Here is a 27863-nt window from a genome sequence, read left to right on the forward strand (position 1 = left end):
GGGCAGGGAGAAGTGGGGTCCCCACGACCATCACCCTGTGACCCCCCTCCTCCCCCAAGCCAGGACCTGGGGAGGGGTACCGGGGGGGTTCCCACACACTCAGCCCTCATGTGTGGGCAGATGTGCACACATTCCTCATGTGCACACGCATCACACATGTATGTGGGCACACACATGTGTGACCCTACATGCACACACTACTACCTGTGTCTGCATGCACAGGCTGCCCCCCCCAAAGAAACCACATGGGACACAGCTGTCTCCAAAAGGACACGTGTAATCTCCAGGGGTCCCCGTGCCGGCCCTGGGGCCACCCCATACTGCGGCATTACAAAACGACAATATAAATAGCTTTGTAAAATAACAAAACGGGAGGGGGAAAAAAAAATAAAAGAACAAAAAACCCCAAAAGAACAAAAACATGTTTGGAAGGGGTGGAGGGGTGGTAAGGACCCCGAATCAGTAGTGTGGCCACGGGGCCGTAGTGTTGGGGACATGTGTCGTTCCCCCCCTCCCCGGAGATGCAGGTGGTGGCCCAACCCTGGGGCCGGATAGGGATTAAAAAAGGGAATTTAAAGGAAAAAGTAAGGGGGGAGATGTCCCAAACTGCTCCCCAGGATGGGGGCGACACTGGGTCCAGGGTGGGATAAGCCCCCAGCCCCAAATCTCTGCCAGAAAGCGGGGGGGGACGACACTGGGACGGTGTCACCGCGTGGCCTCGCCGTTGGCCCTGCGCGGAGCGTCGGTGAAGTCATCAAAACCGAGCCGTCCCCCCTCCCTGGCTGCTCCCAGGCTCAGTAGTACGGTGCAGGGGGGTCCATGACCCCGCCAGCGCCCCAACAGTAGTGGCACAGTCACGAATCCAGTTACGAGGCAACGGTGAGGGCCAGGAGGGTGCCGGGGTGGCCGCCGGCACTGCCGGCTCCTCACCGCATGCGGTTTTGGCGCATGAGGGGGACGATGCAGGAGGGGGGCCCCGCTTTGCCCAGGAAGGGGTGCTTCAAGAGTTCGTTGGCGGTGGCCCGCTGCACCGGGTCCCGCACCAGCATGCGGTCGAGGAAGCCTTTGAGGGAGGGTGAAACCTGTGGGGAGGGAGCGGGGCGGCTGTCAGCAACATCCCGGGGTGGGTGGACACATCCCAGGGGACCTCAGGGAGCCCCCGGAGGGTTTTCCCCCTCCCCAGGATGGCCTGTCGCCCCCCACCCCCGCCTTTACCTTGTGCACGTTTTTAAGCTTGGGGGGCAGATTGTCTCGGATCATCTTCATGGCCTTTAACGGCGGCTCATTAAAATAGGGCGGCTCCCCATCGACCATCTCGATAACCATCACGCCCAGGGACCAGATATCAACCTGCAGGGTGGGTGGGACATGTTAAAGCCAGGGGTTAATTCAGGGGTGAAGCCACCCTGCGCCCCCAAACCCACCCCACATCCCCCAAACCCGCGGCACGCTCACCTCCGGGCCGTAGGGCAGTCGGGAGATGAGCTCCGGTGCCATCCAGTACGGGGTCCCCACCAGCGACTTCCGTCGCGGCACCTCCTTGTTCACTTGGGCGCAAAACCCGAAATCGGAGAGTTTCACCTAAAAAGCCGGGGAAGGGGACCAGTGAGAAGGGCCGCCACTGCATTTTGGCTGGCCAGGAGGCTCTGTACCTGCCACCACCGTACCCCGCCACGGCACTTACCCTGCCGTCGTGCGTGAGGAGGATGGAGTCGCTCTTGATGTCGCGGTGGATGACGCCCTGCGCGTGGAGGACGGAAAGGGCCTTCAGGACGGCCAAGCAGACGGCCGCGATCTGCTCCTCGTTCATCCTACGAGCCGATGGAGATGGTGGGAGGTGAGAGCCAAGCGTGCCAGGGTGGCAGACCCCAGTGCCAAGGCGGTGAAGGGGGGACAGACGCGGGGGTCCCCGGGACGTACCTGGTGTGTGTGACGATGTCGGTCAAGGCGCCGCCCTCCAGGAACTCCATCACCACCCAGAGCTCGTCGCCCACCAGGTAGCTGTTGTACATCTCCACCACGTTCTCGTGCTGGTAGTCCCGCATGATCACCACCTGCCGAGGGGAGATTGCGATTGAGCCCACCCACAGCACGCAACACCCGAAAGCGGGTCCCTGAGGGGGTCCCTGCTCTGCCTCACCTCGTTAAAGAGCAGCTCACGCCGCTGCTGCTTGCGCAGGTCCATCTTCTTCACAGCCACCAGCTTGCCGGTGCTCTTGACAGTGGCGATGCAGACGATGCCGGTGGAGCCCTCACCGATCTTGATGAAGTTGTCCAGGTAGGTGCGGGGGTCTCCGGGATCCACCACCATCTGCAGGGCCGCCCGAAATTGCTCATGGGAGACACGCTGAGGCTCACGTTGGGGCGAGCGGGGCTGCTGCGGCCCTGCCGGGGGTGGCGGGGGGCCGGTGGGTGGCTGGCGAGCAAGGTGGGGATCCGAGGCGTGCGGGGTGAGGCCGGGATGGGATGGCTCGGGGTTTTTGGAGCGTGGCGGGCCAGGGGGGTGGGCTCGGGAGGAGCCAGCACCGCCGCTCACCGGCCCATTGGATGCCACCTCTTGTGGTCGTCCCGGCCGGTGCTCTGCCTGCAAAGAGATGGGAGAAGAGAGACATCAGCCACCAAAAGCCCAGGGTAGTGCACAGCCGGAGCCAGGATTTTGCTGCTGTCCCCAAAATGCTGGGCACCGACCCTGCAGCCTCCAACCAAGCGAGTGGCAGAGGCAATAGCGGGGCTGGGTGCTGCTGAAGGAAAGGTTTGTGCTAGACAGGCTTGGAAGGACCGAGGAAGGGGGAAGAGGAGACAGTGGAGGAGCCAGAGGCTGCTTCGGAGACAAGGATGGGGCCGGTGCCGCAAGGAAAGCAGAGCGCCCGCGGGGCCGGTGGTCTTCGGCATGTGCCGGTCCTACCGGTCTTAATTGGAGCGTAGGAGCCCGTTAGCTGGCACTTGCTTAGGAAGCAGAGGAGAGAGGCTGCTTTTCTAGGAGGCGGAGGAGAGGCAGAGCGAGGAAAAGCTTCCCTGGGCTGCACAGCCAGGGAAGGAGAGGTCGCTGCCAAGCGGATCTGGTCGGAGCGGAGGGGAGCAGGGGGGGAACCTTTACCTGTGAACCTGCGCCCCTGCCGGGGTCGGTCTCAGCCCGCGGGTAGGTATTAAAAGGCCGTCCCGTCTGCTGAGCCGTCTTCATCACCCCTTCAGAGATGGGGATGTTGGGAGTCCGGATATTGGGCCCGGAGAGCGGGCGTTTGTCCCGGGGGGATTGTGGGCTGGTCTCGCCGGCGTAGGTGGATTTGGGGCGCTTGTCGGAGGGCTCGGGGCGCTCCCGCCGCACCACCCGGTCGGCCGGCTCGCTGTAGTCCCTGTCGGCGGGGTAGTCCCGCCAGCCATCCCGCTCGGCTGGGGTTTTGGGGTACTCGGGAGGGGGCGGGCGGCCGCTGGCAGGGGGAGCAAGTTTGGGGCCGGGTTCCTGCCCACGGGGCTGCTGGTGGTGGTGGTGGTGGGCGCGCTGGTCCTCCCTCTCCCGGGGTCTCTCCTTGCCCTGCTCTAGCTCGCTCCTGGCCCCGTGACGGCTCTTCTCCTTGCTCCTGCCGGCATCCTCGTGCGGCCGGGCAGCGGCCGGGCCCTCGGAGAGGCCGTTCTCCTGGTAGAGCTGGTCACGGCGGGGCGGGAAGGGGGGGCTGTCCCTGCGCAGAGAATTGGAACGGGACACGGACATGTTCTCAAACTCGTCCAGCAGCCAGGTCAGGGAGCCGTCCTTGGCGGCTTTGCTGCCCCGCACGATGGTCTTTGAGCAGGACGTGGGACGGGAGGCGGACAGGAACACAAAGCACAAACAGAACAACAGAAAAAAAAAAAAGAAAAAAAAGGGAAGAAAATAAAAAAAAATGAAAATGAAATGCCTGGTGGTGACGGGGACACGGCTCACACAGAGGGGACGTGCGGAGGGGAGGGGACGGGGTCTCCAGGGGCTGGTGCTGATGCCACCTCGGTCCAGTTGAGTGCCGGGAGGTGGCTGAGCCCAGCGGGGCTGTGCAGCTTCACGGAGGAGGATGCTGGAGGCTGGGAGAGAGGGGAGGGGGCTCTGCCTTCCCCCAGCAGCCCCAGGCCCCATCGGGATGTTTCTAGCTACTAAAATAACAGGGCTGTCTCTTGAGGAGCTGGAGCCAGCCTCGTGCCTCTCCTCCAGGACGGGCCAAGCGCCCCAAGAGGCAGCACGCACCCGAGAAGCGTTTGGCCAGCCCCAGCCCCACTCAGGGGGCTCACAGGGAAGGGTCTGGGGGGCTGCCGGCAGCGCCTCATCCCCTGGCTTGTGCCCAGGAGGCTCTGTCTGCCCCCAAAACACCATTATTAGTAACTGTGCAGAGGCAGCAGGTTTTGTTCCTGGCTGGGGTCCAGTCCCAGCAAAGCTCTGGGGCAGGTGCTGGTCCTCCTCCCCTCAGTGTCATCAGCCCATGGAGGAGGGAGAAGAGATGCAGGAGGTGAGGGCAGACATGGTTCGTTTAGCCAAATGTTAATGAGCCTGTCCCGAATGCCTCCTCGGAGCAAAGGGGAAGAGCAGAGCAGGTAAAAATGAAGCCTGATGCTGGAAGGCAGGTCCCAGCCAGGCAGGACACCCAAACTGTGGAGCTGTGGGCTGTGCAGAGAGGGTTCCCTCGGCTCCCAGTATCAGGCTGGCTGGAGTGGGGAAGGACATGCCCTGTTTCCCAGCTCTCAGGGAGGGATTTGCACCCTCGTGGACTTGAGCCTCAGAGGGCACAACCATGCAGCCAGAGGCGAGGGGAGAGTGGGAGCCATCCCATCCCCATCCCCTAGACCTCTCGCCTTCCTCTGAAGAGGATGCCTTCCCCTGCAGCAAACACCTCCACACAGGGTAAGCGAGCACAGCACATCCTTGGCTATTTATATCCCCTCCTCTTCCTCCTCTTCCTCCTCCCACCGCCTTGGGGAGGAGGTTATTTCCTTGACAGGCGAGCCGAGCCTGTACCTCCACAACAAACCCCAGCTGTGTGGGATGCAGAGGCTCCCAACCACGAGCCATGGGGCTTGGCAGCGCCGCGGGGCCCCACCGGTTTTGGCATCTTTTTGGGTCAGCAGAATTGCCCAGCTGGCTTCACTCGGAAGGGCTGCAGCCAGCGTTACTCACGGCTGCTGGAGCCACCCCATTGTCCGGGGCAAACCAGCCGAGCGAGCGAAGCCGCTGGCTGCGCAGGAACGCCAGCGCTGGGCATGCTGGTCGCACCGTGGCCAGTGCCGGGGACTTTAATTAGGGTGAAGGTGGAGGAATGGCAGAGCTGGGGCATGGGGGTGGCGTGGGTGTCCTCAACTGAGGGGAGCAGACAAGCCAGACTTTAAAAAAACGACATAATGGCAGCTTGGGGAAACACAGGCATGGGGAGGGGATGAGATGGGAAGGAACAGACACTGTTTTTCCCTGGTGTTTTCCTGTAGGGTGGGTTTTTTCCAGCTGCTAGGAGGATGCGGGAGAGGTTTTCACACTGTGTGGGTGGCAGCTGGGTGGTCCCCGTCCCACACAGCCCCGCACCGAGCGGGGAAGGGGCAGGCGGTCGGCTGTGGGGATGCCACTGCCACCTGCACGGATTAGAGACCAAACTGTCACCTTACCTGCTCCGTGGCACCCCAGGGAGAGGGCATGGAGCCCAAATTATCCCCAGCCTGGCTTTCTGGCCCCTAAAGCAGTATCATCAGCCCTTCCCAGGAGGGCAGAGGCCACACTGGCAGAGCTGCCTACCTTCTGAGAGCCGTGCTGGATGGCAGTGATGCAGACAGGGTCCACCAGTGGCTTGGGGCGCTTGGCCGACTCCTCGATGATGCCCTGCCATTGCCGTGGCAGCCCTGTGAATTTCTGCTCTTGCTGGTCGTAGCCGGTGTGGACGCGGTGCTCAAAGTTGGAGGGAGCAGAGATCTCGATGCGTTTCTTCTTCTTGCTGAACATGGTGAGGCCGGCTAGAAGACCTGAGGGGCAAAGAAGGGGGACAAAAATGAAGCCTGGAGGAGGAGGGAGAGGTGGGCAGTGCACCAGTGACCTCAGCAAGCCATAAAATGAACAGCTCCTTCTTTAGAAACTGACCTTGCTCTCTGGCAAAATAATTACTTGCCACACATGTGCCAAAAAGGAAACACCTTGAGTGACTGCAAGCCCTGAGCTTCGTTAGGCTGCTCCCCGTCCAGGCGGGTTATTATAGCCCACCCGACCTCACAGCTGCGTTTGCAATCCCCCACCGGTCCTTCTCATCCCCCATTTTTTCCGCTTGTTTGAAGATGCATTTGCAGGTCCCTCCTGCCTTTATTTTTTTAATGCGAAGGCAGTGATTGCAAACCAGGGCAACCAAGGGAGCTTTTCGGGGCTCCAGGCTGCCCGCCTGTACAGCGCATGAGAAAATTCCCTGCAATGAGCTTCGGCTCCTCAACCTGCCGTCCTTCTTTGTCACCACCTGGGTGGACAATTTCCTCGGCTCTTCCCCTTCCAGCCATTCCACGAACGGCTTCCCCCGACACAGTGTCCCAGCACCCAGGGATTTAGGGCTGATCTTGCAAGCGTTTCACAGCACTGCAATTACTCTTTCGCTGGTCTGCAGCCAGAGTTTGGCAACTGTCCCCCCAAGGGCTTCAACCAGCACATTGCAGCCTCCTTGGGGCAGAAAACACCCACTCGGACACACAAGGGAATCAGCAGGTATTTGTCATTATACTGAAGTTAAACTCTAGCAGCTGAACAGACACCTAAGGGTAAAACACTGACCCTGCACTGCTCTGGGCTCGTTAGCCGGCCACAGACGAATCCAAAGAAACCCCTTGCAGTGTCTTCTCCTGGCTCCCCACCACCAGCTGCCCTGAAGTGACAGGGAACTGGTTGGATAGGGAGCGGCGCAGAGGTCTGCCCAAGCCCAGCAGGCAGGTGGATGGGTGCCTAGCCAGGACCTCGAGCAAAATCTCCCTAATTAAAGGTGTTTTCTCAAGCACATGGGACGTGTTGCCAAGATGGGGACGGTGGAGTTCACATGCATCTCTGCATCATGGAATAACTTTGGTTACAATTACTGTCTTCCAGATTGAGGTCCTGTTTTGGTCCCTGGTGACTGATCCTGCACAGTTCTCCATGAAAAAAAAGCCGGTGGCGTGCAGCACCTCTCCAAGAGGTAGCGGAGGGGCCTGGGGTGCTTTTGGCGCAACACTAAAGCTGCAGCAAGTTTTCTCGGAGCCTCCATGGGGGCCATGCATCCCGGCTCAGCCCCGGGAAGCACCATCGCCTCCGTGAATCACGGGACAACACAGGCTTGGATTACTAACGCCTGTCCTCACTGCAAAGGCATTTCCAAGCCCAGCTGGGGCTGGACTCTGCTTCCTTCCACCGCAACCCCCGCGCTTTTGCCTGTCCTGGAGGTGAGATAATGCTGCTGCCAGGGATTCGGCAGCTCACACGACCCACAGAGACAGTCGGGGACGTCCTTCTGCTCTCCGCAACTGTTCCAGTTGTCTTCCTGAAGCCATAAAGGGGTGGCATGAGGCAGGGGTCTTCTCACTTCTGGGATAATCTTGCTTCTTTCCACTTGTCTTTGCTTCCTCCCCAGCGTAATTCACACAGGCATTATGTTTCTTCCAGGAGAAGGGAAGTTTTGGGAGCCTCAGTCTCACAGACATTCTTCTGCATCCCTCCTCTCTTTGATGTAATGCTCCTAAATTTAAAAACTAAGCAAAAAACCCTCCCACAATTAAAAGCTAGGAGATTTAAAAAAAAAAAAACAAACCCACAAGGTGCAACAAGGAAAGCAAGTTGGTAGTGAATGCAAGCCCGGGCAGTCCAGCGACACCCGGGAAAAGGTCATTTCGCTGGACGTCAGTGACTAACACCATTCCTTAAGCCTTTAGGTAAAAGGGTGTCATTTGAAACCACTTTTAAGTGTGGTTTTAAGGCAGCGTTTTAAGTTACAAGCTGAATAAACCAGCAAGAAAAACAGCCTGACCTGCAAAAAGTCAGGCACGCAGATGTTCAGCCTGAGTGAGAACAACAGACTGTTTACTCAGGCACTTAAATACAGGTCGAGGAGCCTAAAATACAAGTCAAGGCTGCTGAAACTAAACTTAGCAGCATGGCCAGCACGTTTTCAGCATGAAATTCAAACCCAGTTTTTGCCCAACAAGTTATACAGTTTCCCTTTGCAGGCTGCAAAGACAAAGCCACTGAATGCCGCCAGTTTTCCTTATTTATTTATAAGTTTTGTTCATTCACGGTGTATTTGAGACTATCCCTGAACACATCTCAGTCTCCCAGGATGAAGAGCTGTGGCTGCAGAGGAAGCCTGGCCCCAGGGTGGACCCCCACGCCAATTTTCCTGGTGTAAACACCCGCAGCCAGGCACAATAGAGGCTTGTTTACATCGTCCAAACGCCCGCATCCTTTCAAGCTCAAAGGTACACGATCGATCCTGCCCAGCGGCAGCCCGGAGCGCTGGCAAGCCTCCCCTATATCAACAATTTCAGGTTGTTTTTTTGAATTGTTTCAATAGTTTCTGCAGCGGAGCAGATGCTGGAATTCGGCGCAATCCTGCTCCTCCCGACCCGGGAGGGGAAAATAAAAAATTTCTGAGGTGCAGTAAAGAGAAAAAAAAGAAATCAACCTTTAGATGGATACCACCACAGCCAGGGCTAAAGCAAGAGCACTCGAGAGTGAGCCCTCGCTCCTGTGCATCGTGGCTCGGCTGATATTCCAACCAGGATGAGAGCCAGAGAGAAACAGGTTGGAGCTACTGGACCCTATTAAACACCAGTGTCAGTCGAGGAGAAAGATTAGCAACTCAAAATGCTCCTAAAGCAGCTTAAGGACCTTAAACTCTGATTTTTTTTTTTCTCCCCCATTAAATACCTGCTGAGCGTCCTCTGGGTCCAGCCCCATACACATGGGGTGCCAGTGGTCGGTGCAGTGAATGCAGAACAAGGGGTGAGCGAGAAAAGCGTCCCCTTGCTGAAACACCCTCACCGCAGCCTGGAAAGACCAGTAGCGCCGGCTATTTCCACCTCAGCACTCCGGCTACTGACGGCAACACCAGCACCTGCCCGCCGGCAGCGGGATCAAGAGCTGCCAAGTCTGCCGGCGGTTGCCAAAACCAGTTGATCTCCGTAACTACCGGCTTGTTCTGGACTCGGCGGATGACAGAGCTCGGTTCACAGCCGCTGCCGGGGATCTGCTGGCACTCCGTGGTCTGGGAGGTGCTGTAATTAATGGGGGTCAGATGATGCTTTTAAACAGGTTCCTGCTCGAGTGCGAGCCCCGGTGTCCGTACACTGATGCTGCTCACCTTAGGTGCAAGCCCCAGGGAGAGAAGAGGATGAAGCTGCAAATTAACCCACCTTTCGCCTGCCTGAAACCAGCAGGTCGGTGCTTTCACGTGAGAAGCAGCTTGGTCTTTAAAACATCAAAAAAAGTACCAAAATATCCCCTCTCTGAGGACACAGCATGCCGGCACCAGGGGAATGCCACCACAGGAATGAACCTACCAAGCTACGGTGGTGCAAGCCTCTCACCATGTCCAGCTCCAGCCCTGTGTCTCGCTGGCAAAAGCCCATTAGCAGAGGAAAAACCAGTTTTTATTTGTTTGTTAGTAAAAGCAGGCAGCTGGGAGGAAGCACACCCCTCCCACATGGGATGGGGGACATGGAGGCAGCTGAGTAAAACAAACCCAAGGAAGCCTGGCATTTTAGGCCACTATTTAAGGTTTGTTTAACTCCCTTGTTTCTCCAGTTTCAGAAGGAGCAGTGCCATCCTGCAGTGCCCAAACCCAAAAGGAGCTCACCAGGAGGATTTTGGGGAGACCCTGTGGCTGGTGGGATGCAATTCGAGCGTGACCTTTAGTGCCTAACCCCACCGGCTGGTTTCACAGTGTCCGATGCCTGGGACCAGGCTAGAAGCAAGCTGACAAAATTTGAAAGGGGACTGAAGTCAGTCGAGTCGAGAGGCTGAATCCTGGGGGAGCTGGGTGACATCCCACCACTATGCACACCGTCCCCATCCCGCAGAAGGGGGACAATCCTGGGACACACAGGGACTCAGGGACAATGCCAAAATCCTGCTGTGGGCATGGGGAGAACGGCAGAGCCAGGGCTGCCATGAGGCAGATCCGTTTTTCCCACTTTCACTGCCTTCGGGTGGTGATTGTGGCTGTTTCCTTCCATTTTAGTCTCCTGAATCTGCTTCCGACAGGCTGCCCGGCGCGAAACTCAACAGCTCCCGAGACAATCCCTTTCTCCACACAGGAAATCCCAACTCCAGTGCTCCGGCATCCCACCACGTCCAAGGCGTCCACAAAGGCACTCCCTCCTCTCCAGCTTTCCCAATCTTTGAGGTTTTCTGAATAAATCCCCGATCCATTAGCAAAGTTTTTCTCTGCCTGGATGCCTCCACCTCCATCCTGGTCTCCCTTTAAAAAACGGAGGGAATCCCATATATTTGCGATCCCATGTTTTACCTGCTCACCCCAGGGGTCTGACACAGCCGCTCTCGGGCTGTCTGCAGCACAACCCAGCCCTGGCTTGGGCTGCGTTGAATCCTGAACTGCACTGTGCACAGGCAAATACATTAATTAGGGGTAAACAAAGGTGTGAACGTGCAGCCAGCAGGTTTACGGGATTCTCGAGCCAGGAAAACTTCACCTTGTAGACCCTGATGGCTAAAAAGTAACCCCGGGGCCGGTGCTTTTGTTCAGTTCATCCTTTTACGGTCACAGCAAGCATCACGTCGGCTTCCCGTAGCTTCTAGCCCAGGCAGACTGCTGCTGTTTTGGTGAGGAACAGACGTTTCAGGCCATCCCTGTGGCAGGACTGCACCCAAAAGGAAAACCAAGGCTGGTCCCTCCTTTCACCTGCACCTGTTGCTCCCAAACACCACCTTCCTTCGCACAGGATCCTTCCTCGCATGCAAGAGCCTTTGCGGAGAATCGCTGTGTGGACAGAAGTCCGGTTTCTGGATGGCAAAGGGTCTCCTGGTTTTGGGAGATAATCGCTGAACTTTGAGTGGGATGTTTAAAAAATGCTCGCTTTGTGTTTGACTGCAGGGAAGTCTAAGGAAACTAAATATACCTGGAGGATATACATCAACCTGCACACCGGAGGTTGGAGCATCCGAGTGCCTTGGGACCCTGCTAGTTAAGCTAATCAGCCTCCAAATCTACCTTGGCTTTGCAAAAAATAATCCTTTTGGGGCTGGCTGGGGGAAAACAGGCAGCGCAAAGGGGCAGGGGGGCCGAGCCGAGCCTGGAGGAGGTCTTGATGGTGGGATGGGACTCTCTGCGAAAGGAGGAAGGGGTTAAGAGCGGGTTAACATCTCCCCCACGTTCCCCCCTCTTGGCTAGATACTCGCCTCCACCAGAGCTATGCACATTCCTCAGCCCTGTCCTAGCCCAGGTCAGATTCCCTTTATCTCTGCTTTGTTTAATTAGTCAGCCATTAACTAATGCTTCTAGCAGCCCTGAGTAAACAAAACGGCAGAATATTCTCCATTGCTGACAAACACCCCAAAACCTATGTTAGCGCTGGCGGGGAGTTTGCTAGCAGCTTTCAAATGAAAAATAAAGGGGGAAAAAAAAAGGCTAACAAAGGTGCATGCAGGCAATTTGTTCCCTTGCATAAAATCTGAAACTGATAGATTTGAATGTTCATTGGCAGGAGTGTGTCCTGCCATTTGCGTGGACAAATGGCAAACAGATTTAACAGATCGCCGGCAGGATCCAGAAGCAGTGTCCCGTTTGTCCCTGTGCCTAAGAATAAATGTCTGGTGCAGCTGTACATGGTTCACACACTCGCCTCCTCTTTAAACACATTGGGCCCAGCAAAATAAACATCTGGTCCAGCTGCTCCTGCTCCCTGGAGCAGCAGAAAGGGGCTGTTTGTCTTGCAGCTGCACCGCGTTCACATCCCAGAGCTGGTCTCCCTACCCCAGGCTCTGCAAAGAGACTTTCTGCCTGATACAGGTTAAGTTTGGATTTTGAGACACAATTTTAGCTGAGGACGCTCAGAAGTTGGATAAATTACGTGGTGCTTGAGGAAAAAACAAACAAACAAACAAAACCCACACAAAGGGGGCTCTGGAGTCCTGGCTGCCCCCGGCATCAGCTCAGCTCACCCAGAGCCTCCTCCGAGGTTCAGAGGAGCCCATGGGACACCCAAGGGCAAGAGGAACCCCCCGGGTGCCAGCACTGTCACCCAATGCACCCCTTCAGAACTGACTCTGGCATTCAGGTCTTCTCTTCAGGCCAGGTCGGGCTTGGACATAAGCAGTTTTAGGGGGTCTTACAAACCCCCAAAGCCTTGTTCCCACCGTGCCAGCAGGCAGCTGGCTCCGGGTGACATTATTTCCTTGTTGACATATTCCTCTTGTTTCCAGGCAAGAACAACTTTTTGCTTGCCACCAGCTGGCAAGTGTTAGCCATCAACCAGCCCTTCCACACCATTAACCTGTGTGCCAGCTGTGGCCAAGCAGGACGCCCTGCCAAAGGGATATCCAGTTTTTAAAGTCCAAACCCTGTGTGTGGCACAGATGTGGGGTTCAGTTTTTCCCTGCTTGCTGGGTTTTCAATTTTTCCCCTTTTCCTTCCCATGCAAACAGGCTCACCCCTACGCGCACGGAAAATGAGAGTCCCTCCCGTCTTCCTTGCCAGAAATAACTCCGTTTCCCCCCGAAACACCGGCCTCACCTCACAGCGCCGCTAACGAACAACAGACCTGCTTCAGCCAGCAAGATGGAGAGATCCCCTGTTGCTCTGCGCGTCTCCAACAGCCGCCCAACCAGGCTCAGGCTCAGAAAGGGAATAAACCTCCTCTGAGAGCCTCCTCCTTGGTGCTCCCCCCTCCCAAAACAGCCTGGTTAAAACTCATTAAAAAAACCAAACATAAAAATCAGCCAGACTCTGCATTACTCACCTTCACCATCCTCCTGCTTCCTGCAAGCCAGAGGGGGAGGAGGGAGAAAAGATCGCTCCAAGCCCTCGCCCCGAGAGAGGCGTGGGGACTAAGGAACCCCCCCAAAACCGTGCACGGGTGGCCCCTTGTGGGGCAAAGGGGGCTGGGGGGGGTGTCACAGCTCACGCTGGAGGCCGGCAGCTCCGGCCCAATGCTCCGGGCTGGCGGCAGAGCTTCCAACTCCTGACGCTGCAAACTCCAAAGCGCCTCCCCCAGCACCGGCGAGCGATGGGCGTACGAGTGCAGGACGGGGGCCGGGATGTGGGGAGACCTATGGATCGGGGCAATCTGCCATCAGCTCCCCAGGCCAGCCGGGGTCCACGCTCCCAGACCCCCCACCTGGTTCCTGGACCCTAATGGCCACTCCTGGCCCCGTGGGGGACACGATCACTGCCTACGGAGGACCCAGTCAACGCAGTGGTCCTGGCACACAGCTCTCCCCACCGGTGTTTTCTCCCCCTCCCCACCGCAGTGCTGACTTTCCCAGATTCACGTACTTCCCAACCTGCTCTTATCGCCCTCCAGAACCGGTTTCGCAGGCAGACACTCCTGCCACTGGGCTCCGGGCTTGTACCGGGACGGCTGGACTTTCCTCTCCTTCATCCTCCAGCGGTTGGATGCCGGGGACGGATTGGGACAGGAGTGAGCAGCGCGGTTAACCCCGGTGTACCCCAAAAGGGGTCCAGGGAGGCAAAGCTGCTCGCTGAGCGAAGCTCGTCCTACTCACTTCCCACAGTGGTAAGTTCCACTCCGAAGTCAGTGACTGAAATAACAGCTTGCCGCTGTCTCCCCGCGCCCAACGCAGTGACTAACGCCGGCGCTACGGCCCCGCGATTTAACAGGCATTATTACCATTTTCCAGGACTGGGAGCGCCGCTGCCGTTGAACTCTCGCCCACGCCGCGAGGCCGGTAATCCGTCGAGAGAGCGCGGAGGGAGGAATAGCCGGGAGAGGAGATGGCAGGGCGGCTGCTGCAAGGCTCGGAGGGGTTAAAGACGAAGCTTGCAAGAAGCGGAGCAGGAATAGAGGAGATTTGAGCCGGGAACCAATGAGGCAGCAACATTTGAAACAAAGCAGCCAGTCAAGTCCCCCTCCGGGTGGCTGGGGATCAAGAGACCGGGAAGGAAGGAGAGGGAAAGGGCAGGCGAGAGCCGGCAGAAAACCCGCCGGCCATCCCGGCAGGAAGAACCGGCCCTCCCAGCCCGGGTAATTTCCCCCGGTCGGGGTAGCAGCCCTTCACCATGCTGCGCTTCCAGCATGCCTCCCTCCCACTGCGCGTCCCCTCAGTGCGTTCACCCAGCTTTCTCAAGAGCCCCTAAAAGCGTGTCCATGCCCTGGGGTGTGGGCACAGAGAACGCAGGTGAAGCGTGCCCATCGGCAGGGACTGCCGGCACACGCTGGTGCTGCAGTAACCAAGCCCCTCATGGCTGGGACCGGCGACCTGCAGCCACAGCTCCCGTGGGTTTTGCTGGTTTTAAGACCCCTTGTTAAGATAGGTGACGCCTGAAGCCTGGCCAGGGGACTCTAGGTGTGATCCAGACCCTCTGTGTGAGGATGAGCTGAGGAGCTCCTCACCCGGGCATCGGAGCCTCACCTAAGGGTGAGGATCACAACTCTGCTGCCTAAAGCTTCTGCCTCTTCCACTGTCTTCTGGCTGAGAGTGATGCCTTTTCCTAAACGAAAGCAGCACTAATTGGTGGGTCCCATGAGGTAGCGTGCACTCTCCAGCTCGCTCGCTGCAAGGAGGAACAGTGTCTGAGCCCTCTCCGGCACAGAAAAGCAAGGCTTTGATGTCAGCGTGCATATTTCACTCCTCTCTTTTCTTTCCTTCAGTGTTTGCTCAAACACCCTCAAATTGGCCTGGTGAGCTGGCGAATCTCGCAGACAAACTTGGGAGGTTTGCCTGGCATTGCAAATCAACTGCACCCCGCCGTGCCAAGCACCTGAGCAGCTGCGAGCCTCCGCCATGCACAGTCCACCCCATCGCCGTTTGCTGGGAAGGTGCCAGACCACGAACTGGGCAGCGAGGGCGAGGTGGGGGAGAGCAGCAGGCACCTGCGAGTGATAAGAGTTGAGCCACCACAGCTGCGCCTCTGCCAACTCCATCCAACGGAGCCTGATGATGTCTCGCAGCCGAGAAGGTCTTATTTTTATTCAAATGCCTTTTACAAGTAGGGAGGGTGGGTAAAAAAAACACAGTTGGGAATGTTAATCATTTATCATCGTTTACAACAAGATTGCTCACTTCCCATTTGCACTAATTTTCCTCGTATTTATTCTCTTTCAGAATATTCATGGATCAAAATATCTTCTGCACCACCATCGGACTGCTAATTGGCGCTTGGAAGCTTTCCTAGAATCACATCAGAAGGATGTGGCGTCCGGGGGGGGGAAAAATAATAAAAAAAGATCATCAGATGAAGACTAACCTCTCCCACCACTTGTTCTTTTTTTTTTTCCCTCTCCAATTTCACAAGTCACAACCTTACGCTGCTTGGCTGGAGAAGATGCCAGAGTGCCATAAGTGTTCAGAGGATGTGGTGAAGGAGCGTGTTTCAGTGCAGCTCAAGCAGGATGTTCCTGGCATCACCAGGTTGGAGGATCCCGATGCTGCCGCATCGCGTGGGGGTCTTGAAGGGCAGCTCCACGGGCAGACGCCTGCGCTGGGCGAATTCACAAGCCTGCATCTGTCGGCACCTGACCCTTTTGGGATGCAAGAGCTGCACACATGCTTGGAGGGAAAAGGTGGTTCGCTTAAAACCTTAACAGAGAGTCGTGGCCACAGCAATTTGTTACCTAGCTTGGTGAAAAGCACTGAATTCATCCCAAGCCCCCCAGGAGCTTGAGAACGGGCTTCAGATCACATTTTAGTGTTCATGCGTTCCTCGTTTTATCTGTTTGGGAAGGAGAAAAACAGCAGCGGAGAACTGGGAAGAACTCGAGGCACGGCGTCTCTCTTAATGCAAGAGGCAAGACCCGTTTGTGCTTCTGGAAAGTTATTTCTCTTGTGTCAGTACAAACAAGCAGAGGCTTAAAAACCTCCGATTCGCACGTCTTCAAAAGCTGCTGCGACTACAAAAATTCACCAGCTGCTCTCTTCAGCTGCCAAGAGCACAAAGAGCCCCCAGCATCAATTTCAGAGCCTTGTGAAACACACTAATTAATTCATATAAAGATATAAGCACACTAAAGAAATAGCTCTAGCCCCCAAATCTTAGCGAAGGCACATGTCTTCCTAATCCTCGCCTTGCAGACGATTCTGATGTTTCCTGAACCTGCAGCACCCTTGCCTGCTTGGTACCACCTAATTAGTCCCTTCCCACTGCGCAAGCACATCCCGATAGCACCTCAGAGCACCGGAACAAAAGCTTGTCTCCAAAACAAACTCCACTCGCAACTCAGCCCTACCAGAAGATGAAGCAGGCTTCATTCACACAACAAAGTTTCAAAATAACAGTGGAAAAAAGCCATGTATCAGTTCTTACAGAGACTTCATCTCCCCACGGCCTATGCCGTACAGACTCAGCCCTGCTATCGCCTTTTATTTGGCAATAAACTTCTCACACGGCTTCAAGCTGATATTGCTCCAGCCTTTGTTCTTACATTTTGCTTTAAAAACCCCAAACGACGGCTCGATATTCGCACAGCGAGGACTGCGCCAAGAGGATTTCATACCTGTTGATAAATTACCTCGTACTAGAAGGGCCACCGGCAGCTCAGCTGGAAACCTGGGATTTCCTTGATGGTATCACATTCTCTGAGGATGGAAGATCTCAAAGGACAGACCTGAAGCAAAGCGGCAGAGACGGGTGTCCTCTTCCAGCTGAGGACGTCGGTGTCTGCCTTGCCGAGACGGCGGAAGCGTAACGCTTTGCTCGGGTTTGTTTAACCTGCCGGCGAGGGCAGGTTGAACTGGCCCAGCTGGCTTTGCACAAGCGAGGAGGGTACCATCCCGAGCTGGGAGCGGCAATCTTCAAAGAGGAGGAGAGGTGTCAGCCTTCCAGCCCCGCGCCGCGCCGCTCGAGGAAGACGAGCGGCCAAAAACGGACCTGGTCGAGGCTGCCTGAGCGTGCAGGTGGCAGGAGAGCACGGTGCGGTACCTGGGATGGATTAAACGACGGATTACGGCTTAAACAAACCCGATGTCCCCAGGCAGACGATGGAGGAATCCTGGAATTCAAAGCATTTGAAGTACTTAGCAACCCCTGCAAGGATCCTCCCGGTTTCAGAGGCAACGCACCTCCCCAAACTCTGCCTCAAAAGCTCGATCAAAGGGGATTAATTTTCTTTAATCCTGTTGTCCCAAAGCAAAACTTCCGGCCTGCAGGACGCGGCGGCACAGGGAACCAGTACATCAAAGCTCTGCCTAACCGCCGGTGCTCGCTGCACGTCCCTGCACCTCCAGCAGTGGGGCTTGAGCTCAACCTGCGGGGCACAAAGCAGCCCCAGGTGTTTTACCTGCGGCCACGGCGAGACATTTTCTGCTGAAGAGGAGCCTTTCGCGAGGCCCGTCTCCTCCGTCCTGATGGGGGGCACTGAGCCGCAGAGCAGGACACCCCACCACCATCCCACCGCCCTGGCACGATGTGCAGCAAGACAGCTCTGACCGTCTGGGGAAGCAGGGGCGAAAAAGTGAACCCAGTGCCTTAGAGGTCCAGGTGCTGGACTACTGAGTCAGCGGTACTGAGCTGGGGCCGTGGCTACGTGACCCCCACCATGGAGTTCAGAGGCATCCCATGATGAGACATCGCTGCTCCCGCCCCGAGCGCGGGGAAAATGCTTGCGCAGAAGTTTCAGGTGCAGGAGCCTGCGGACCTCGGCAAGCCGGGGCTTGCGGGGAGAGAAGGCAAGTGCCTGCCAAGCTCCCTCCGAAGCCACCCGCAGACCAGGCAGAGAGAGGTTAAACCTTAATCCCATCGCCCGCCACAAACGGGAAGGGAAACAATTGCAGGAGGTTGTTTTGTTCGGGTTGTTTTTAAGGAATAAATCAGTTTGGATTCAGCAGAGCTTGTGACAGCGAGTGACCATTTGACTCTGCGACGTGGCTGGCAATGCCACTGGCTGAAACTGGGGACAGCTGCAGCACCCGTCTATGTGGGCACAGCTCTTTGTACAGACACCTCGCGATCCAAAATCAGGGTACTACCTGCTAGAAAACAGAGGGGAGCTTTCGACAGGTTATTTTGCATCTGGATAAATCTCCCAATTTATTTATACTGGTACAATTGCCTTGATACCACAGGATATTGCTGTGAACAGCTGTAAAAGAGTAATTGTTTTGGCAAAGCCCAGCGTCAGTGGAACAAGGGTTAAGCCAGAAAATCAAAATATTGTTTCAGAGCTGCGCAAACATGAAGCCTTGCTATTTCCATCTGCATTTGATGCTCCACAGAGCAGTGGCAAAGCAACACCGGGTCCGAAATGGTTACCAGCACACACAAAAACCAGCCTAGCGAGGCATTTTCTTCGTGGCGAAAAGCTTAGGCTTCGAGTGCAAAACTATTTTAATTTTTGCCTTTTTCCATCCACTCTGCAGTCATCACCCTGCCACAACTCCAGTCCTTTTCCTGCTTTAATGCCAAAAGGCAGGTTTCTGGGAGTCTGTTCATGGCTCTTCTCCTGACTTGCCCTACAACAAGGAGTGAGTCACCTCTGGGCACTTCAGTTTCCCCTTCAATAGAGCAGGATAATACCAGCTTCTTTGAGCAGAAGATGATTACGAAGAGCTCCAAGGTCTTCAGAGAACTGGTGCTAGAGAACAACAGAAGCCACTGACAGCAAGCTTCGGAAAAGGATTCCTGTCCTTCATGCAACCAGCTACCACACTCAAAAAAACCAGCACGAGAGGAAGAAACAACAATGATGGTGATGGGATTTTTCCAAAACTACTGGAATATTTTATACAAAAAGAAACAGGGTACACCTGGGTTTTGGTGTACCCACCAAGAGGTCCGGCCAAAAATCAAACCCACCAGCTTTGATTCAGCTAATACTGAATTTTACCTTATTCTCTAAGGGTTCACGGAGCCAGTGCAATCTCCGCCGTTAGACAAAGCCACACAGCACCAGAAACTCCCCCTTAAAACTCTGTGGCACAATATTGCACCAGAAAAGGGCCGGTCCTCCCATTCCCCGCAGACACAATTTGTGCCTCGAAGCATGAGCTCCAATTATGCTTATCTCAGTTTCCAGAGATACAGGCAGAAGCTCCGCAGACCGAATTTCTCCCTGTAAAGCAGAATTAGCTGCCCACACGGACACACGGGAGATGAAATCTTGGGGTGCTTTGGGAAACCACTTTCCAAAATCAGCTCCGGACCCAAATTAATCCTCTGGCTCTACTCTGCCAGGAGACCCTTCGATGCAGGACATCACACAAAACTCACTCCGCCTGCTAACCTCCGCTTTACCCACCATTACATTCAAACAGCGTTTCTCCCTGAGCTGGTGAATGCTTGGAAAGTCTTCATTCATTTAATCTCCGCGTGTAAGTACTCCAGTGCCGGGCTGCTGTGTGGAGGGCAAGAGGACCACACCCCAGGGCACCAGAAAATAATTATGGCAGAAATTAAATAGGGACCCAGACAAGAGGGATGAGCGGAGCTCATTTCTGAGCAGAGATGACGTGCTGAACCCCTGGGAGGCAGCGGAGGCGTGCGGCCCCTGAGAGCTACCTTCACATGCTTGGGTTTTAGTCTGGACCTAATGTCCATACGTGGACCCAGAGCATCCATCTCCAGCTGGATGTGCTGGAGGGGTGGGAGGACTGGAAATGCTCGAGCCCAGGCTCCTCCAGGAGTGGTGAGCTGCTGTCCTGACCCAAAATCCTTCCTCAAAACCCTGCAGACCTACACCTACGCCAGCCAGAAGCACAGACAAGGGCCTCCAGCCAAGACCTAAATCTGTGCTTGGGTACGTATGTCTGTTTTAATCAGCAAAGAGCACCAGCAGCTTGGCCCCAAGGACCAGCTCCACGCACGGTTGCTTTCCTAGCAAAGCGGTATCAGGTGAACGTGCAACTTTTCAAAAAATGGTGACAATCCTTGAGCAAAATCCAGCCTAAAAGATCCAAAACAAAGGAAACCCCATCCTACTATGTACCTGGCAATGCAGAAAGCAGGTGCTTTTAAATAAAAGGATGTCAAGAAATGCAAATTGCACGCCATTTTTGGGATATTTGTTCTGGAAGCAGAAACAGTTTAACAGCTGGTGTGGAAAACCTTGGAAGGACGGACTGCTTTGGGAGAGGGCATCAGAACAACTGCTGAGCCAGCCGAGGAGCTATTACACCCGTGACTACCCCGCTTGCAGTGGAGTTAACCAAACCCTCGAGTGTGATTTCAAGAGGAAATTCCAAACTGATTTAAAAAAGAAGAAAAGAGTCTCCCCGTATGTATCTGACATCTTCTGCTCCCACCTATCCTGGCCAGGACAAAGAGGTTCCTCCGCGCGCAGAAGATCCCTTTGGTCAAGGGTGGAGGAGAGAAACAATCTGTAGCTGATATGTTTTTTCTGACAGCTGAACAAGGCGTTAAGTCACCGGAGAAGTAAACAAAACCATCCAAAGTTCCTCCATTTATTTAATTCAGATGCTCTGGCTCTTCAGCAACGGATAAAAAGAAAAAAGAAACAAGAAAAGCGAGTACAGGCTCGACCCAGGGCTTGACAAAACCCGATTAGCCTTCGGCAGGCTCAGAGCCACCATGCTGCGCATTTACCTCTCAGTGCTCCTTCGTGGAGGATGGCAGCCCTCAGTCAGCTGTGCATCCCATGGTGATGCCGGCACCCCAAAACTTGAGGTGGGGTTCCCCACGCACCTGACTCCTGCCGAAGGACCAGCGCACATTTGAGGCTGCGTGAGAGGGAGATTGCTGAGACTGTGTTGTTTTTATTCTGTGATTATTTATCGAAACCAGATAACCCCAGCAGCAGCAAAAGGATGGTAATCCGCATCGGGAAGAGCTCCATGGGGACATTGCCTGACCTGGGAGTGGGTCGATAGGTGACAGAAAGCTTCAGACGATAAACAAGCACCAAGTAAGCCAAAGTCCTTTCCATTTATGTGCAACCAGTCTCGCTGTCCAAGCAGCCTCGGAGGGGAATTACTTGTAATGATGATTTTAATGCAACCTGGCAGTGGACTGTACTTCTAAACATGGTTTGGGCTTAAAAATCCTTATTGAGCAAGAAAGACGTGGGGTGGGCAACCTCCTCTTCTCACTCCCTTTCTACTCCGAGGGCAGAGGGGTCCCTGCACAAACCCTTGATAGCTCTGCTGGAGTTGAGAGTCCTGATGTGATGAGCAGGGACCAGCAGCCCAAATATGTCAGGCTCCTAAATCGGCTACGTCCCTCTCACCCGACTGCAAGTGAACTCATTAAATCATGTGCACAGAGTGGGAGGTGAAGGACCGATGCTCTGCGGACAGCCCCAGGCTCCGCCAGCATCAGCCAAGCCTTCACCCCATCGCTGCCAACGTCCCCAGCTTCACCCTGGCTGTTCCTCCACCGATACGACACCATGGATATTCCTGGTGAGGAAGGCACCAGAAAAGGGGGGGGATTTCTCATGGGGTTAAGACACCGAAGTCTTGCTGTTGCTGCCACCTCTTACAATGCCAAAGCTGGGATGCCACATTACTGTACCGCTCTTCATTAGCAAAAGACCGTTAGGAAGCTCTGGGAGATGGGGGAGGTGATCCGCCAGGGATGCAGGAGGAGCACAGGAGCCCTACCCCAGCGCTTGTTAAATCCACCTCCCAACGCAGCAGCTATTCTGCAGGAGCCTGCTCTCAAAGGAAAGAGGAGGAGTCACCTCGGAGGCAGTTTGTAAGGCGAGAACATTTTAATCAGCTGAAGTATTTGTTTCAGGGAGGAAAAAAAAACCCAACAACCCAACCCCACACACAATCACAAGCACAAAACCCAGGGCCTCCCCTTGAGCATTAACAAGATGGAGATGCTTCAGACCCCTTGCATACCTCGCTGCGGACAGCTGTGCTTCGTCACAGCACACGCAGACAGCAACCGACACCTTTCGGCACAATTCTCCAACACCACCAGACCCAAATATGCTCCACAGAGCACGAATTTCTGGCTGGGCTCAGCTTTTTTTTGCAGCACAAGGTTTCCTCTGAGCCAGAAGCTGCAGGGTCAGGGGAGCGAGGCACGCCAAGAATGCAAACCGGGACTGACACGGCCATCTCCCGCTCTTCCCCCTGCATGGCACATTAATTACACGTGCTCCCAACGAGCCAGGAGGCTCCAGCACGGCAGGGTGAGGAGACATCGGTGTCAGGAGGTGATTTCAAGGTGTATTTAGAGAGAGATCAGCACTCAGCTCCCTCTCCGGTTACTGGAAAGGCCCCAATGTGGTATTGGTGATGGTAAAAACACCGTCACGTTTGCACAATGTGCGGCCGTGCCAGTGCTGCAGGCAGGCAGCCACCGCTCACGGGCAGGCAGCCACCACGTCAGCTTCGCACAGCCTGGCCTCAGAAAACAGGGAAATAAAAAAACTCCCAAGCCGGTACTGCGCCAGCCGGCGCTCCCCCCTTCGTCAGGCCAAGAGATTTTAACGACCTGATTTGATGCTGCCTGCCCAGACGGAGCACGCTGCATAATAGGAAGGTGAAACCAAGAATTTATGTCTTTGGCAACAGTTCATTAACATCTGTGGTGGCGCTGGGGTTAACGAAGGCAGGCTCCCTCGATGGGAGGCAGAGCACCCCTACGCCCCTTTTCTGACAGCCCCACCAGTGCAGGCTGGATCCTCCCATAACAGGCAGCCAAGAAGTCAATTTATGTTTCAGCAAGCGATTACCATTTGATGCTAATTAAAGTGCAAGCTGATTAGTCGAGTAAAACCTTTAATTAGCCCCTTACATCATTTACAGAAATTATAGCTTATTTGCACCGTGTAAGTGCACGACATGGGGAAAGGAAAAGCGGAGTGAGCACAGTTCAAAAGAATTACACTTTCATTATGTCCAACTTTATTAGAGAAAAGCATCATTACTTAAACATCCTCTGTCTGCAACGCAAGCACCTGAAAACCGAGTGAGAACCTCGTGCCCCGAATCATTTACTTGGTGTGAAGCAGCTTTGAAGGTGTCCTGGTTTCAGCTGGGATAGAGTTGATTGTCTTTCTAGTAGCTGGTACAGTGCTATGTTTTGAGCTCAGTATGAAAAGAATGTTGATAACACTGATGTTTTCAGTTATTGCTCAGTAGTGTTTAGCCTAAAGTCAAGGATTTTTCAGCTTCTCATGCCCAGCCAGCAAGAAAGCTGGAGGGGCACAAGAAGCTGGCACAGGACACAGCCAGGGCAGCTGACCCAAACTGGCCAACGGGGTATTCCAGACCATGGGATGCCACATCTAGTGTATAAACTGGGGGGAGCGGGGACGGGGGGAATCGCCGCTCGGGGACTAACTGGATGTTGATCGACGGGTGGTGAGCAATTGCACTGCGCATCATTTGTACATTCCAATCCTTTTATTATTGCTGTTGTCATTTTATTAGTGTTATCATGATCATTATTAGGTTCTTCTTTTCTGTTCTATTAAACCGTTCTTATCTAAACCCACGAGTTTTACTTCTTTTCCTGATTTTCTCCCCCATCCCACAGGGTGGGGGCGGGAGGGGTGGTGAGTGAGCGGCTGCATGGTGCTTAGTTGCTGGCTGGGGTTAAACCATGACAGAAGGGTTCAGTTTAAAGCTGCAGAAAGAGCAGGTGAAGGGCTGAAGAGTTAATAAAAAATTATCCAATTGTCAATTAATCAAAATCTATGAAAACAGCAAATCCTTCAGGAAGCTGGTTTGGAAATGCAAGCTGTGTCTGTGCCACGCAAAGCTGCCTCTGAAAACACTAAACCTACTGTGGCTCGATTTGTGAAGCAACAGCAAATATTCCTCCCTTCCTTGCCTAAGCTCAGGAGAAATCAGGTTTTATTAAATAAAAACGATGCGGCTGTAATTAGGCTGCAGGGAAGCTGTGAAAACATCCCTGGGATTTCTCCCCGAGCCAGGCAGGACTTTAGGGGACGTGTCCTTCCCTGCAAGCACTGAGGATGCCGCCCCAAAGAAAGCGGTCTCACTGGGGAGGCAAAGCTCGCCGCAGAGCTGGGACACACATGCACGCCAGCCCTGCTCCTCATTTTCCGGACACTCGTTTTGGCTGGGAAAAGGACAATCGAACCTGGCAGCGCGTTCGGGAAATCCCTCCAGAGTTGGGGAGAAAGCGCGTGGTGCGATAAAGGCTGCTCTTTTCCATGCCAGGACGTGAGCACGGCAGCGTGTCAGTCCCCCACAGTGCCAAGAAAACATCCCGTTGACATTCAGAGGGAACCATTTCTTCTCCGGCAGCGCTAACTTGGCCATGAAGGCTCTACCGAAGTTGTAACCACCAGCGGTGATGTAAAATTACGCCTCCTCCCCTCCCACCCCCTCTGCCAAACACCCACAAATTCCTAAATTATTCATCAGAAAAGTCAAGCACGGCGGATCTGAGCCTGCAAGGTGAAGAACGTGTCGCAGGGACGTTCCACAAACATGCTCTGGGGCTGCCCCATCCCAAACCTCGTCCCTTCCAAATCCAATCTCCTCCAGCACTGCCTTCCCCTCCTCGCTGCTCCAGCAGCTCCCAAGTGTGTGGCATCCAGGTTTCAGGCTGCAGCGATTTGCTCTGCTCACCCCCAGCGAGGTGGACAGCACTTAGCAAGACGTCAGCAATGAAATCTCCACCTTTTAAATGGAAATGGACGCGCAAACCCACAGCTCGCAGAGCCCAAGCATCAATAACGAGTCACCAACGCAGCAACAAAGCGCATTGAGCGGTTCAGAGCAAAAGCCTGTAACTTTTTTTATTTTTATAAAGACAGCTTCCTTCTGGCAGATTCGATAAGCGCTGGTAAAATAAATGTCACCCCCACAAATGTAAATAAAGATAGCCAGTATCTGGAAAACATCTGGGAACTCGGAACAACATGGGAGGGGGAGCAGAAAAGTTTCCACTCTGCGGAGGTGAAACGCAACCTGAGCCACCATTATCCCACCAGCATCTTCCCTGGAAACTTCTGCCGCTATTTCAACACCCAAATACGTTCCAGTTAATTACCTTTACTTGGGAATCTCAGGGTGGTAACTCCCCAGCAGAGCCAGAAGGTTTCAGAGGAATCTTTCTAAAGGTAGTTATAGTGGCTGGAAGATGACTCCATGCGACACCGGCCATGAATTGGCATAGCCTCATGTTATACCCTCACCAGGTACCACGTTTCACAGTCCTGTTCCTACGTGGCATTTATCTGCAGTTCCCAGAAAACCTCCCTCAACCTGCACCAGGGACAATCCATGCATCCAACAGGTTTATTTCTTAACCAGAACTAAAGATACTTGCCTTAAAAGGCTGCCAGGATTAGTTAATGTTTGTACTGGCAGCCAGCAGCTAATTCTTTGGCCACTGTTCAAACTTTGGGGCTTTATTTAAAACCTTTTTTTTTTTCCACAGCTCTCCTAAAGTCGGTCGCATCTTCCCCACCGCCACACTCTACAGCTGGGTATTCTCAATAAATTCAATCTGCAGTTATTTACGAGCCTACTGCATAGGGCGTTGCCACAGTCCCTCCGCGGCCCTGCAGCCCACCCAGTTCATTGTTGCAAAACCCAGTAAACTACAGGGAAAACACAACTGAAAACTAATCCTGAAACTTTTCTCATGTTGTTTTCATTTCCCTACGACAAACAAAGCGCCACCAGGGATAGGAACACACGGAATCGCAAGGCGGTTATCTCCAGCTGCGGATACCTTCAGTTGAGTGAACACACAGGCACAAGGAAAGGTTACACAAATTAATAATTTCACAGCCCAAAACCCATACCTGCATTGGGCACACATTGCCTGCACTCCCGCCTGTCGATTCTCTGTCCCCACTAACAACTCACCCAGGCAGTGCCGGCACCAGCTCTGGCAAAGTTGTGGCTGGCACAGCACCGCTACCTCGCGTTTACGGCCATGGGAGCACCACACAGGAATCCAGAGACGGCGACTTCTATTCTCACCCTCCTCATGTGCCAAAACTGGGACGAAACCCTGTTTTCGAGGGGTTCAGCGCCAGACAGGGGAGTTATGGCAGCCCCAAGGGATGCCAGCTCCTGCGCAATGGTACCTGGCTGCCTCCGAATGCTTGGCCCAAAGTCGCACGAGATGCTGGAAAAATCTACTCTGGGGCTCTGCAGCTCAACTGACCGTTAACTCGCCCCGTTACCAGGGAGAGAAGTGCCCTGTGAACACTGATGGGTGTACAAAACCACACAGAACTGAGAACGCAGATAACAGACACCAGAAAAAACAATTCTTGGATGTTTTCTGTGCTTCCTGCAAGCCGCTCCCCTTCAGCTGGACCCAGCATGTTACTGATTGCGCAGGGAGAGGGCTGATCCAATTTCCACATCCCAGAGAGCTGAGGAGGGCTCCGATGGCTTTTCTAAGAGAACCTAATTGCAACAGCGACTGCGCTTCTCCCGATTCTCCTCCCTCCTGCGCTTGGTAAAGAGCATCAGACACACTCTGGCATGGAAAGACCCTTCTCCAATATCAGATTGCAAAGCACGCACGCAGAATAACGACTTCTGAAGAGTGACGCGCGGTGATGGGAGCCCCAGGGAGAAAGGGTTTCTCCAGGCAAATTATTTTGTCTCCATTTCCTACCTGTGAGGAAGGGAAAACTCTTTTCCGACTCAGCTAAGCATGCCGTGATCCTCCGGTGAAAGATGCTGCACGAGAACAAGAGATTTCCGTAAGGCTCCCTGACACGCGGCCCGGCACAGTGCCTAGACCGCAATACCTCGTAACCCACAATTTTGACTATTTTTAGGCCAGGGAGGGTTCGGAGAAAGGCAGAGCCCTATCCCTACCCTTCCCTTGGCCTCCCCGCCTGCTGCCAGCGCCCCTCCTGCCTCGCCTCGAATTCCAGGGCTCCTCTCCACACCCGGGCTCAACCCACCTGCCCTGCCTGCGCTCCCCTCCAGGCCTCCTGCTGCTCACCCCGCCAGCCCCAAGGGTTGAGGCAGGCCCAATATCCCCCTCCCCAGTTTCGCCACTTTCTCCGAGACCGCGCAGCTCGCTTGTCCCTCCGCTCACCAACCCCGCCCCGGCCCAGCTCCCACCCCAGCTCCTCAGGAGCCCCCCAAACCCAGCTCCACACTTTCTCACCCTGCCCTTCTCGCCAGCCCCCCCCCCTCCCAGCAGCCTACCAACTCCCTTGCCCCCCCCAACCTCTAGTCCAGGGCTCCCCCAGCTGCTTCCACTGTCCAGCACCCCCACTGTCCCCTTCCCCCAGGACCCTCACTCCTCCACACCGCCTTCCCCCGGGGTCACTCAGCCCCTCGCACCCAACCTCCCCCTCTCCCCTCAGGCCCCCTTCAATCCCCCACCCTCTCAGCACCCTCCCTCCCCACACCCCCCCCCCTTCAGGCCTCTCCATCTCCTCTCTCCCTCAGCCTCCCAGCCCCAGACCCCCCCTTTCCCTCACCCCCTCCATCTCCTCTCGGGCTCCTCCATCTCCTCTCAGGCCCTCAGGCCCCCAACGTCCCCTTCCCCCGACGTCCCCTTCCGCCTCCCCTTCCCCTCTAGACCCCTCCACGTCCCCTTCAGGCCCTCACCTCCCCCTCGGCCCCCGCTCACGACGAGCCCAGGGCTGCCGCTCCCCCCGCGGCTCACTCGGCCGCCGCCATGTTGCGATCGAGCCTCATCCGGGCACTCGCCCTGCCCGCGTTACCCCGGCAACAGGCACCGCCCCCCTCGGGCGGGGCCTCGGGGGAAGGCGGGGCCTCGGATGAGGAAGGCGGGGCTTTGCGGCGGGAAGGCGGGGCTTCGAGGGGGAAGGAGGGGCTTCGAGAGGAG

The 27863-nt window shown here is 55.1% G+C and overlaps 1 protein-coding gene across 3 annotated transcripts; it reads right to left on the reverse strand.

The window, feature by feature from the left end:
* Positions 1-257: 257 nt before the first annotated feature.
* PAK4 (p21 (RAC1) activated kinase 4) lies at positions 258-27760 on the reverse strand. 3 transcript variants are annotated; one of them, XM_075021637.1, is made up of 10 exons: positions 27623-27760; positions 26670-26734; positions 5744-5967; positions 3098-3778; positions 2141-2584; positions 1921-2054; positions 1685-1811; positions 1456-1581; positions 1216-1350; positions 258-1082 (listed from the first exon to the last, which is right to left on the reverse strand). In XM_075021637.1, exons 3-10 carry the CDS (start codon positions 5945-5947, stop codon positions 927-929), a joined length of 2007 nt encoding a protein of 668 aa, XP_074877738.1. In that variant the 5' UTR covers positions 5948-5967; positions 26670-26734; positions 27623-27760; the 3' UTR covers positions 258-926. The 3 variants fall into 3 exon arrangements, with proteins under 3 accessions (XP_074877738.1, XP_074877740.1, XP_074877739.1); XM_075021639.1 differs by lacking the exon at positions 3098-3778; XM_075021638.1 differs by lacking the exons at positions 26670-26734; positions 27623-27760 and adding an exon at positions 16639-17036.
* Positions 27761-27863: the final 103 nt, after the last annotated feature.

Source organism: Buteo buteo, chromosome Z (genome assembly GCF_964188355.1).
Source record: "Buteo buteo chromosome Z, bButBut1.hap1.1, whole genome shotgun sequence".
In the NCBI taxonomy this organism is placed as follows: Eukaryota; Metazoa; Chordata; class Aves; order Accipitriformes; family Accipitridae; genus Buteo; species Buteo buteo.